General features: G+C 42.0%; 1 protein-coding gene across 5 annotated transcripts in view; it reads right to left on the reverse strand.

The window, feature by feature from the left end:
• Positions 1-14,284, reverse strand: part of SLAIN1 (SLAIN motif family member 1) — a 143,934-nt gene that overhangs the window by 12,241 nt on the left and 117,409 nt on the right. For all 5 annotated transcript variants that reach the window (XM_033947554.1, XM_033947553.1, XM_033947556.1 and 2 more), the window contains one exon: positions 4,851-5,136. In XM_033947554.1, the coding sequence (XP_033803445.1) occupies positions 4,851-5,136 (286 nt within the window). The remainder of the gene's footprint in view (positions 1-4,850; positions 5,137-14,284) is intronic.

The following is a 14,284-nucleotide window of genomic DNA, read 5'->3' on the forward strand; positions in this document are numbered from 1 at the left end:
CTCCAGGCCCAGCAGCAGCCCAGCAGAAAACTGGCGGCAGGCACTTTTTAACACCGGCGGCGCACAGGTAAGGACAGGGCCGGTCAGTTGGGGGGGGGGGGGGAGGCGATCGTGAAGGGTGGGAGCAGTGCCGGTGGTCTCGAAGGGAGAAATACTGCCGGTTCCTGGGGACAGGTCGGATGTCAGCTCGGGGGTCTGGTGGAATGAATCATCCGAGTTGCCATTATGGCCTATGGGGAAATTTGCTTTGCTATATGAGTACTTTGGATTGCGAGCATGCTTCTGGAACAAATTATGCTCGCGCTACCACTGTACCACTGTATTTTGTTGTACATAAAGCCATATGGACTCCATACAAATTCAGCAAAATCAAAATGAATGAATCAAATAAATGCTGGTCCTGTGGCAAAGACAGAGGTACTTTAGTTCACTCTCTTTTCCAATGTGAACATTTACAGTACTTTTGGAAACAAGTTTGGGAGTCCATTTGTTTGTTTGTTGACATTCAGGAACAACTAACCATAAATGTTATTCTGCTGGGCAGAATAGGTCTAAAGGCCCCAATCACAGATGAGCTGGCTAAATTATTGCAAATATTACTAAATTTAGCAATAAAAACAATTCTTAGCCATTGGAAAGATTTTACGAGGATAGAGTACAGTAAAACCTTGGTTTGTGAGCATAATTTGTTCCAGAAGCATGTTTGCAATCCAAAGCACTCATATATCAAAGCAAATTTCCCCATAGGAAATAATGGAAACTCAGACGATTCGTTCCACAACCCAAAAACTTTAATACAAAATACTATACGTACTTGTATTGCAAGACCTCGCTCATTTAGAACAGTCACTATACTCCTGCAGCCTCAGAGAGAGAAGAACCATTGGCTCAATTGTGATGATATGACGCGTGTATGTGCTCGTATCGCAAGACTTTGCTCGTTTAGAACGGTCACTACACTTTTGTAGTGTCAGAGAAGAACTATTGGCTCAGTTGTGATGTGTATACTACATGTACTTGTATTGCAAGACATTGCTTGTATATCAAGTTAAAATTTAATAAAATGTTTTGTTTGTCTTGCAAAACACTTGCAAACCAAGTTCCTTGCAATCCATAGTTTTACTGTATATGACTTGGTGGAATTCTGTATGTCTCATAGCTAAATTTGAAAGGGCTTTTGCTGAAAAAAAGAGGTAGTTTGCACACATAACAATAATAATAAACTTTATTTTTGTATACCGCCATACCCAGGGAGTTCTAGGCGGTTCACATTAAACAGATTTACAAGAATTACAATTAATCGGATTTACAAGCCACGAAGTCGTTGAGGCAAGTATGAAGGGGTTGTACAAGTCATTGGAGTTAGCAGGTTGGGAGAGAACAATAAGAAGGAGTAAAGGGAGAGTTCAGTTCGTTGGTGGGAGGGGTGAGAGAAGAGGAAGAAGGGGGATTAGGGATTCTGTCCGTTGAATATCGTAAGATATGGAATATCGTAAGATATGGAAACCTCTCATAAAATATAGATTTATTTTGTTGAAATTTATTAATGCACATCCATGCTGTTAATTATATGTTGATTATTGTTATTATCTATTGGTAGTTGCTAGTAAGCTACCTTTATTTGTGCTTTGTTTTAATTGTGTTAATTAATACTTTTTTTCTGATGTATTATATAAAACTGTTATTGTATAGGACGATTGTTGGTTCCTATGTATAATGTAAATCTGTTATGACTTGGTTGTATCTATAAGTATTGTATAATAAAATTTATTGAACTAAAAAAAAAAAAAAGAAGCTGAAAGAAATCTTAGTGAACCTGTAAGATATAATAAGCCAAATCATCAAATTAAAGAGCAGCAAATCACAAGGAGTGTATGGTATACTCTACTGGGTACAGAAAGAACTCAAAAATGAGACTGCAGATCTACTATTGATAATCTGTAAACTGTTATTAAAATTGTCCTTGGTACCTGAAGATGACCAATATAATGTCAATTTAAAAAAAAAAGTTCCAAGGGCAATCCAGGAAACTACAGACTGGTTTAAGCCTGCCAGTGCCACACAAAATGGTTAAAATTATTTAAAAAACAACATTACTGAACACATAAATAAACATGGTTTAACGAGAGAGTCAACATACTGTAGATACAGCCAAGGGAAATCTTGCCTCACTAATTTGCTTCATTTCTTTGCATGTGGATAAAGGTGAGCTAATTAATGTAGTTATCTAAATTATCAGAAAGCTCTTGACGGTTTGTTTACAGAAGTTAGATAGCTCTAAATCTAACAGATGCTGGCACAGTCATCTTGAAGCTGGGACATTAGATCATTTGTTATTCTATTGTCCATTGATACTTGCTTTTTGGAAATCAATATGGGGGTCAAATAAATAGTTTTTTAGATAATCCGGTGGCATTATCCTATGACACCGTATTGTTTGGCATGTCAATGAGGGTTAAAAGCCAAATATCCTCTAATAATAATAAGCTTTTACTCATTATGACAGGGGTTGCCATACAACAGATTACAAATAATTGGAAAAATTGGGATAGGTTGAATTATAGCTTTTGGTGGAACTCTTTATGTCACATATTCAAAATGGAAAGGGTAATTGCCATGCAGTAGGGGAATTTTAAGAAATTTCAGGTTATTTGGGAGCCATTAACAAGATACTGTAAAGATTGAAATTACTGCATAGAATAAATATTCCCTTTTGTTCATACATGTTCAGGGTGGGGTACGGGGGTTGGAATATTTTATGATTTTTTATGCTTATAATTAATTGTTGGGTATAAGGGAAGGGGGATAATTGATGCGAGTTAGAATTTGATTATATATTAAGTGATATTAAAGTATAAAATGATTGTATTACACTTATTGTGAATTTAAAAAATGAATAAAGATTTATTAAAAAAAAAAAAAAAAAAGCTCGACAAATTCCTTCATCAGGCTCCTGAGAAAATCAAAAAGCCATGGAATAGGAGAAAATGTTCTCTTATGGAATAAGAACTGATTAAAAGATAGAAAAGAGTAAAGTTTCCAATTTTCTCAATGACGGAAGATAAATAGTACAGTGCAGAAACAATCTGTACTGGGACCAGTGTGTATATGTGTATATATATATATATATATATATATATATATATAAAACAACACCGGTTACAGAATCCCCCCAAACCCCCCCCCCCACACACACAAAAATAGGGGCAGGAGGGAACCCAAGCCCCCCTGCCCCGGGCACCCGCGGCACCCTCTGACGACATAGGGGCAAGAGGGAGCCCAAGCTCTCCTGGCCCCGGCGACCCCCCACCCCCCACTACAATACGGGCAGGAGGGATCCCAGGCCCTCCTGCCCTCTGCACAACTCCCCTCCCCCAACAACCGCCCCCCCCCCCGAACCCCCGATCGCCCCCCCCAACCGACCCCCCGACCCCTGCCCACCCCCACCCCCCTTCCCCGTACCTGAAATCGTTGGCCGGACAGACGGGTGCCAAGCCCGCCTGGCAGGCCAGCCAGCTCCACAATGGGTCCAGATTGGCCCAGGCAGCTGAAACACCACACACAGGTGGGGCCTGAGGTGCCTGGGCCAATCAGAATAGGCCCGGGAGCCTTAGGTTCCTCCTGTGGGTGGGGCCTTAGGCACATGGGCCCAACCCGGCCTTGGTAAACTGGAAGTCTGGGCACATTAGGAAGAATAACTAAAATTATAAGGAGTCACCATACAGGAAAAGATTCTAGTGTCATCATGGATATCATGTTGAAGTCTTTTACTCAGTGTGTGGTGGTGGCCAAAAATGTGGCTAAATTGTTTCCACTTTAAAAGAAATAGGTAGATTCTTCATACCAAGGCTTGGAAGTTAAGAGTCGGAAGCAATTTTGGGTGGAGTCAGAGTCGTTAAAAATGTTATCAATGCCAGCTTCAAAACAGAAACTTTCAACATTATAATATATGGTAAATTTATCATTTTCTACATATAAATTTGCCCTGGTTCTAAAGTACTGATAAATATGTTATATTTATCAGTACTTTAGATCCAGAACATAAATTTTAAATCCTATTATCTACAGGAGTCAGTCAGATAATAGAAAAAGAGAGGAATCGGGGTCAAAGGTTTGGTATATTGACAGCTCTGCTTCATACAAGAGTATTTAAATTGGCTCAACTACTGTGATTGGCCCTTCTTAGTGGAAATAGCTGAAATCAAACTAACCTTTTTTTCTATAGCAGGGTCCAAGACTTATGTAATTAAGACTGCTGTCTTATTTTTACTTACTTACACAACATTTCTATTAACTATTCCTTCGAGTTGAAAGCATAGAACACGTGTAGATTAGTGAAGACCTATTGTGTTAATTGTATTTTTAGACAGCAGAATATGAAAAATGTGTAAGAGAATGAAGAGTTTTTACAAGTCTAAACTAAAACTTAGGACTCCTTTTACAAAGGTGCATTAGGGCCTTAACATGCGGAATAGGCACGCTAGCCGCTACCGCCTCCTCTTGAGCAGGCGGTAGTTTTTCTGATAGCGCACTATAGTGCGCGCTAATCCGGTGCATGCGCTAAAAACGCTAGCGCACCTTTGTAAAAGGAGCCCTTTGCTTTGTATACCGAGCCATCAACTAAATAAGGAGCTCGACTCGGTTAACAATGATTTTTTAAAAAGATCCAAAAAAAGATGAAAAATCCAGGAAAAATATTAATATGGGTGGTTTCCCAAATATATAGCCAACAAAACAATTTTAAAAGTTTTACGAAAAAATTGAAGAGAGCCGGTACCCCTTAAGATAAAAGGAATGCCATCCCATAGTTGCGTTACAATAAGTTAGGTCGCATGCATTTTCCACATTACCTTCGAGGTGACTGTGCAATTTTACTGCGAGGTATGCTGCTTCCTCCCAAGCTGGTCAGCGCTGGTCTAGGAAGAGCACTGCGCCCAAGCGGCACAGGGTTTGGCGCTTTGTTTGGCAAAGGGATTCCTGTGCTGGAATTGAACTGTAAGCTGCTGGACAATGGAAGGCCAGTACTGCCTTGCACCGTTGGGCTCACGTATGCTGTGGCTTTGAGAGGTTGTCTCGCAGGCACTGGAAAATGGCCCACGCTGTGTACTCTGTGTTGAAGCTGCCCTGGAGATGGAACTACAGAAAGAACAGAAAGAGGGAAAAATACTAAGACATGAATAAACAAACCTAACTTTCATCGCTCAAAAACTTATACCATGGAAAAGTCAAGATGATAAAGATCAAAACCCATTCATCGTGTCCCCTCTTCCTAAAAACAGTACTATTTATTTATTTTATTTAAAAAAAAAGTATATACCGCCTGGAGTCTCAGCGGTTTCCAAAATAACATACATAACATTTTACAATAATTCAAAACAACTTAGAAAGTGCAACCTGAGGACTCCTCAATATCATCCTTCACTATCTATTACAGGTAAATTTAAAACAAAATATTTATTCTCACAGTTTCCCAGTATCAAGAAAAATAACTACAGCAGCAATTCCAGTCAGGCACATCAGTGAGATCCAGTGAGCACCAATTTCTTAACAGCATCTATGCATCAAGAAGTGGCAAACCTGGTGGGGCAGGAACCCAGTGTAGCACCCCCCCCCCCCCCTCCAGTGGGAAGGTGTAGATTGATTGCGTGTTTGCAGGCTGCCTGCATGTGGCCATCGGCCCCAGAACAGAAAGTTTACGAAAGTGGGGGGTGGGGGCTGGCAGAATCGATGGCTGTACGGAGGTGGACTGCAGACCTGTGACTACCCCAGTACCCCCAAGCTCCCTACACCCGAGGTGGACTGCCCCCTTCCCCGGAACACTACTGGCACTAAGATGCCATTATAGAAAACCAGCGAAAAACCTGAATCGGTTCACCTACATTTAGGCATGATCATTTATGCCAGGTCAATGTCAGGTGTAAATTGGCACGCCTAAGTGTGCCATGGAATGCACATAACATCCTCTGTTAAGTGTCTACATTGGAGATATGCCCATGCCCCTCCCATGCTGCACTCATGTGTATGCCCCCTTTGAGTTACACACCAAGGACTGAATTCTTTATGTTGTGCCAAAAATTTGACATAAAAAAAGCCCTATTCTATAAGCTGAGCTTAAAGAACAGGGCTTACTCCCGGGAACTGTACCTGACTTTAGGCATAGCCATTTTCTCCAATGAAAACATGGCACAAATTCCCATGCTTAAACTTAGGCACAGAGGCCCTTATTTTATAATTGCACGTGTAACTTAAAGAAATCATCCTGATCCTCTCATGACCCCACCATTTCCGCGCCTCCTTTTTGACTCGTATGTAAAATGTAAGTGCAGATCTGCACCTAAATTTAGGCAATGCAACGTCTAGTTGATTCTATTTAGCACCAATATCGCTTGTCAAAATGCCAATTATTGACACATTATTGTGCATGCATATCAGGTACTTGCCCACATGTGTGTGCGCAATTTTCTGCACTTTAAAGAATTATGGTATAAGGCACTTAAGTGCATCTTCTAGAATAGTCCTAGTGCACTTATGCGCGTGGTTCCTCTGACATGTACAAGTGGTACATAAATGCAAATCAAATTATAGAATTGCTCTTCACATTTCCCCACAACTAATGCCCAAAGCATTAGAATACACAGCTACAACTTATTACCAATATTACAATAAAATAATAATTCGGGGTATTTAGTATCTTTACATCTGAAGATCTTTCTGAACAGGCCTACTTGAATTCTAACCCTTTTGACTCCATCTCCTTTGAGAGAAAATATGATTTTGTGCATGAATCTGGCAGAAGAGGTATACTATGAAAATAAGTCAAGACATGTATATAGTCAAACCTTGGATTGCAAGTGTTCTGCAAGACAAGCAAAACATTTGATTAAATTTTAACTTGATCTACAAGCAAAGTCTTGGAATACAAGTACATACAGTATATACACATCACATCTGAGGCGATGGTTCTTCTCTCTCTGACACTGCAAGTGTAGTGGCTGTTCTAAATAAGCAAAGTCTTGCAATACGAGTACATAGAAACATAGAAAGATGACGGCAGATAAGGGCCATAGCCCATCAAGTCTGCCCACACCATTTACCCACCCTCTTAAGTCTACTGACCCCTAAAGTACAATAATTATATTGTCTTTCTACTGACCCGCTAATTCAAGTCCTAGTGACCCTAACCCTTGGCATGACCTCGTAGGGATCCCACATAGGTATCACGCGCCACATCATCGTAATTGAGCTGATGGTTCTTCTCTCTGACACTGCAGGAGTGTAGTGACTGTTCTAAATGAGTGAGGTCTTGCAATACTAGTATATATAGTATTTTGTATTAAAGTTTTTGGGTTGTGGAACGAATCGTCTGAGTTTCCATTATTTCCTATGGGGAAATTCGCTTTGATATACGAGTGCTTTAGATTACAAGCATGCTTCTGGAACAAATTATGATCATAAACCAAGGTTTTACTCTATTTTGAATCTAGGGAAGTTTTTTTTATAAGTCTGGGTAAAAGGTTTGGAGCATTCACAGGAAAAACCAACACAAACTTTCCACAATTTTTGCTAACAATACAGATATTAGCTATATATGGGGATAGCTGCTGGTGAAAGATCCAAAATCATTTAATGGATATATCTGATCTAGAGTACACTGTCATTATATGATTAAGATATATAAACATTTCCTGAAAACTGGTGTTCTAAAAAAAAAAAAAAAAAAGGGGGGGGAGTTATTGTTTATACTTAATGTTTATATAACATTTTGCTGTATATAAAGACTATTAAGGAGAGAAACACAATTTATTTTTTAAATGTAGACTCAAAGTTGGTTGTGTTTCCTTGATTCACCAGCAAATGACATCTTTTCTCTGGAATGACACCATTTTGCTTGCTGTATACACTCCCCCTACCATATTCATGGGTTTAGGATTCACTAATTCAATTTACGAGTATCTAAACCACCCCACCTCCTGGACCTTTCCATACCTTACTTTAAAAGCCTGGTGGTCTAGCAGTGAAGTGGAGCAGGAGCAATCTTCTATGCTCCTGCCCTGTGCAGAGCCATAAACAAAAATAGCTGCCTTGAGTTCTCGCACTCTTGCGAGACTGCAGTGGGAACTCACGGCAGCCATTTTTGTTTGCAGATCTGCATGACGCAGGAGCATAGAACATCGCTCCTGCTCCACTTCACTGCTACACCACCAGGCTTTAAAAGTAAGGTGTGGAAAGCTCCGAGAGGCAGAAGTGGTTCAGAGTCATCCCTAAAGTTATTCACTAATTTTCCTTATTCATGAGGGGGCTGTACGCCTAACCCTCGTAAATACGGAGCGGGGAATGTACTCCATGTAACGGCTTCCTATTAATGAAGTTTAAAGCAGCAGTTTATAAACTTGTGTAGATGATACATCAAATTTGCTAGGAACGTGGAATTTGTAACAGAATGTGTCTCTCTATATAAGGCCTATATTTTAAATTTTAAAATGGAGGGCAAACTTTGTTCCTACTCTAAACTAAGAATTGTGTTCTCTGGTAACTGGGAAAAAGCAAATTAAGAGTAATAATTATATTTCACCAGTAGATGGCACTGAACATGAGCATAAAATAAACTGAAGAGGTTTCCAGAAGTTACCTACTAAGTAAAAAAGGAAGAATAAGAGAAAATAAAGTCTTAAGAAAATATCCCATTGAGAAGAAGGACCTTTGAGGTTACTTTCTGATATCCAGAAATTTAAGAAGGTTTTGAAAACAACTTTGTTTATTGAGATTTTAATTGAGTAGGCTGGGATACTAATTATGTGCATTTCTAACTAAACTAAACCTTAAGTTTATATACCACATCATCTCTACGGATGTGGAGCTCGGCACGGTTTACAAGAACTTAAAATATAGGAAGAGAAGGAAAAAAAAGGTTTGCATGAACTTATATATAGAAGAGAAGAGTAAGGGGGAATAGAATTACATTTTAGTGAAAAGCCAGGTTTTCAGTTGCTTGCGAAATAATTGGAGGGAGCCCAGGTTCCGCAGCTGGGTAGTAAGGTCGTTCCAAAGACCTGTGATTCTGAAGAGAAGGGATTTTCCCAGTTTGTCTGCATAGCGAATATTGTGCAGATGAGTTTGTTTTATTTGATAATTATTTTGTAAACCGCTTAGATTTAAGCAAGTTAGAAATCTTTTAAATAAATAAATAATACTGCCAAGTCAGAAGGGATAGGGTAAAGGAGTCAGATTTTATATACTGCTTTTTCAGTGGGTACAAACAAATATATGCAGGTACTGTTTTCTGTCCCTAGTGGGCTCACAAGCTACGTTCTGGGGCAATATAATGTTAAGTGACTTATCCCAGGGTCACAAGGAGTACAGTAGGAATCAAACCCAGTTCCCCAGGTTCTCAGCCCTAATCATTAGGCTACTCTTCCAACTCCAATTCAAAAATCAAGTAGAAAGAATATTAAGCCTGAGGAGTTCAGCAAGTACATTATTGTCTGGGTTCTGCAAGACACGAGTATATATAGCAGGGGTTCTCAACTCAGTCCTCGGGACACACCCAGCCAGTCAGGTTTTCAGGAAATCTGCCATGAATATGCATGCGGGAGATCTGCATGAACTGCCTCCACTGCATGCATTTTTCTCTCATGCATATTCATGGTGTATATCCCGAAAACCTGACTGGCTAGGTGTGTGCCCCGAGGTCTGAGCAGCGAACCCTAGTGCAGGGGTGCCCACACTTTTTGGGCTTGCGAGCTACTTTTTAAATGACCAAGTCAAAATGATCTACCAACAATAAAATTTAAAAAAACCACAAAGCACACTGTACGCATAGAAAATGTTAATTATCATTCCTATTCCAGGGTTTTTCAAAGAGGTCAAAGCAGATGACTCTAAGCACTATCACCTCAGTAACAACCAAACAAAAATAGACAAATATACCCCCCTCCCTTTTTACTAAACCACAATAGCAGTTTTAAGCGCAGGGAGCTGCGCTGAATGCCCCCCGCTGCTCTCGACACTCATAGGCTCCCTGCGCTAAAAACCTCTATTGCGGTTTAGTAAAAGGGGACCTTAGTGTAAAATATAGACAGCAGATATAAATTCAGACACATTTTGATCACTAAATTTAAAATAAAATCATTTTTCCTACCTTGTTTGGTGATTTCATGAGTCTCTGGTTGCACTTTCTTCTTCTGACTGTGCATACAATCTTTCTTCCCTTCTTTTAGCCTGTATGCTTCCTCTCCTCCAGACCTCATTCCTTCCCCCAACTTTTCCTTCCTCTTCCCTGCCCTTTTTTCCTCTCTGCCTCTCTTTCTTTTTTTTCTGTTTCTCTTCTTTCCTTCTGTCTCCCTGCCTGCCCTTTTTCTTTCTTTCTCCCTGCCCTCCCCCAAGCCACTGCCACTGCCATTGCCTTCGGGGACCAGGAACCAAACGCTACCAATAACAGGCCCCAAGCTCTCCCTGCTTCGGCCAACCAGCATTCCTCTCCCAAACATCAATTCTGCCGTCGGGAAGAGGAAGGCTGATCAGCCCAAGATCGTGATCAACCTATTGGGGGAAATGCTGCCTGGTCCTGCCTTCGCGGAAACAGAAAGTAGGCAGGACCCGGCAGGAAGAAGAACGAATGCTTCACTAACCTGTCTCCCGCATTAGCCCGTAGCGAACGCTTGCTTCAGGGCTCTCAACATGTGCGTGCCGGCTTCCCTTCTCACCCCCCCCCCGGACATAACTTCCGGTTTCGGAGGGAAGAGAAGAGAAGCCGGCACGCACATGTTGAGAGCCCGGAGCATAAGTTCGCTACGGGCTGAAATCTCCAAGCCGGTTTTTTTTTTGGGGGGGGTTTAATGTTCAGCAGTGGCAGATGAGAGCTGGGCGGACCGCCCAGCTAAAAGGCCCTAGGGAGAACACTGGAGAGGAAGGCTGATTGGCCCATAGATCAGGACGGCAACACGAGTCTATCACGAAGCCCGGGATGGGCTCCGCGATCGACTCACGTTGCCTTCATGAGCTACTGGTCGATCGCGATCGACGTATTGGGCACCCCTGCCCTAGTGTATACGAAGGGTGCTGAACCCTTGCTTTCAATAAACTTATCTATACTCGTACCAGACATGGAACCATCTATTAAGTATTTGTAGCAAGATTTATGATTTTGTACACAGTCTCTTAGGTACAGGCAGAAAAAATTACTATCACTTTTTGTTAATTTTCTCTTTTATCTATTTTTATATTTAGTGTGCGGGACTTTGTAAGTTTTATCATTTAATGGATTAATCATTGGTAGAAACTGTCAATAAAGCATTTATCACTACAGGTTGGATTTGACATTTCCAGTGCCTCTTTTACTGTTAATTTGGCTTTGCTTCGAGGCTTGCCACCTTCTTCCCTTTCCCCGCTATATTTATTCTGTAACATTTTGCTGCATTAAAAAAAGGTAGTTTATCAAATTTGTAAACAACATACAGATAATCATCCAAGGGAATGTTCACCCTTCACATACTCCATCAAGCAATTGCCTAGTGGTTAGAGCAGTAGAGAACCAGGTAAGCTATGGGTCAAATCCTGCTGCCACTGACATATTCCTTCTGACTTTGGACAAGTCAATTTACCTTCCATTGCCACAGTCCTCAGGCAGACTTACCTAGAATATGCAGGGCTGACTAATCCTGCTGTCCACGGAGAACCTACGTTACAGGTAAGTAACTACACTTTTCAATGAACCTGTTTGAGCTAGATTCGCAAGCACTATCTTATTTATAAGTCACTTAGGTAATTTCAAAATGAAGTTCTCAACCCAGTCCTCAAGACACATTCAGCTAGTCAGGTTTTCAGGATATCCACGATAAAAATGCACGAGAGAGATTTGCATATAATGGAAGCAGGGAATGCAAACTTATCTCATTGTAGGTATCCTGAAAACCAGACTGGGTAGAGAACCCCTGCCCTACACTAATATAAGGTGTTGCAGGCATGAAAACCCCCCATGGTGCCCCAGCCTAGAGCTTAGATTTGAAACAGAAAAGTACTGTATTTTCACGCATATAACACGCACGTTATACACGATTTTACAAACCGTGCACAACCATGCGCGTTGTACAAATTTTTTTTACATAGTTCCCCCCCCCTGACGTCCGATTCATCACCCCGAACCCCCACCCCGAAGGACCACTCGCACCCCCACAGCCTCCCCCCTCCCCCTCCTGCATGGAGAAGCTACCTACCGTTGTTTCCGGATGCCAGTGAGCCCAGCTGCTTCCTCTGCCGGCAGTCCTGCCCCTTCTCTGAGCCCTGCGCTGCTTCCTCTTCCGGCGGTCCCGCCCTTTCTCTGACATCAGAGAACAGGGAGGGACTGCCAGAAGAGGAAGCAGCGCAGCGCAGGGCTCAGAGAAGGGGCAGGACTGCCGGCAGAGGAAGCAGCTGGGCTCACTGGCATCCGGAAACAACGGTAGGCAGCTTCTCCATGCGGGAGGGGGAGGGGGGGAGGCTGTGGGGGTGCGAGCGGTCCTTTGGAAAGGAGTCGGGGCAGCATGCACGGTATACGTGTGTGCGCGCTATAGTAAAATTTTTTTACATAAATTTCTGTTCCCCGCGCGCTATACCCGTGTGCACGTTTTACACCGGTGCGCGGTATATGGGTGAAAATATAGTAATTAAACTTAAAATCTAAGTCCATATTTTGACAAACTAGTGCCCCGAGACCCAGATGCATTTATGCCTGCCTCAGATTATATGAGCACTTAAATCATTCCTATTGAGTGTAATGGGAGTTGACATTTTCAGAGCAAAAACAGGAAACCAACCAAGCACCACCACCACCCAGATCATGTTATTTCATCATGCCATCAGAAGGAAATAGGAATAAACCAGACATATTCTATGGGAAACTACTGTTGCAAACACTTTTAAGGGGAAAGTGCTGTTTTCAGTATAGTATTACAGAGTGGCTTTAGCCTAAAATATTTGCCGGTGCTCTTTCCTTTCCCTCACCTAAGCATTACATTCACACGCCTCTCTCATGTCTACATCACTCACCATTCAAACCTCATCATACACACACAGCACCCAACAGAATGCAAAAGCAGACAGACACAAGTAGTTAATCATTAAATCTTTATAATATTATTAACTTAATGTAATCATTAAATCTTTATAATATTATTAACTTAATGTAATCATTAAATCTTTATAAATTAAACACGTGGAGGGGCATAATAATAAAAAAAAAAAATGTGTATGTCCCCTTTTGGTCTAAGCCCCTAATCGCTGAAAGTAGCCACAGAGAAATATCCATTCTCAAAAAAAACGTCCAAAATGAGGGTTTTTTGTTTTTTTTTAGAAAGGCCTATCTTTGCATTCAGCAGTTTAATTGTCCAGACCACCACAACATCTAACATTAAAACACATTCCTAACCCAAAAATCGCCCAAGTCCCAAACCCCCAAAACAAGACCTTTTAGGCAAAGGAAGGGCCAATCCTTCACCTAAAAGCTGGATTCGGTAACCGGCGTCCGTCAAAAACAACACCGGTTACAGAATTCCCCCCCCCCCCCTGCAACGATTGCAGCAGGAGAGATGCCTAATCTCTCCTGCCGAGGCGCACCCCCGACACCCCCCCTTGAATAACAGCAGGAGGGATCGTGGACCCTCCTGCCAAGGCACAACCCTGGAACCCCCTCCCCGCAACACCAGCAGGAGGGATCACAGGCCCTCCTGCCGAAGACGGCCCCCACCCCCGAACAACCCCACCACCACCCTGGACACCCCCCCTACACACACTAACCTTCAACATTGCCAGCCCGCCATTCTCAGAATGGCGGGCCTGCCCTTTCCTGGTGCATTGTGGGATGCACCAGGGAGGGGCCTAGGGCCTGATTGGCTCAGTCACCTAAGGCCTGCCCATAGGAGGGGCCTTAGGCAACTGGGCCAACTGGAATTGGCCCAATTGCCTTAGGCCCCTCCTATAGGCAGAGCCTTAGGCACATGGGCCAATCCATCCCATGAGCATAAGGCCCCACCCATAGTGTCGGGAGCAATGCAGAGCCAGCCTGCAGTAAAAACCGCTTTCAAGGGGGGTTATGTTAGGCTCCTACTGAGCTGAACCTACCTTACATTCAGTCATATTTTTATCGAATCGTGTTGCATCAAAGTTATATCCTCAGTTGTAATTTATCTGTCACCTTCATGTTTGTGGTGCTTCCATTATTGTCAAGAGTACAAAGTCTGCTGTCTGTTTAAATTTGTAAGAATGATTCTGCTCAAGTGCATTTATAGCTGCAATTTCATATTATACAAGT

Source organism: Geotrypetes seraphini, chromosome 6 (assembly GCF_902459505.1).
Source record: "Geotrypetes seraphini chromosome 6, aGeoSer1.1, whole genome shotgun sequence".
In the NCBI taxonomy this organism is placed as follows: Eukaryota; Metazoa; Chordata; class Amphibia; order Gymnophiona; family Dermophiidae; genus Geotrypetes; species Geotrypetes seraphini.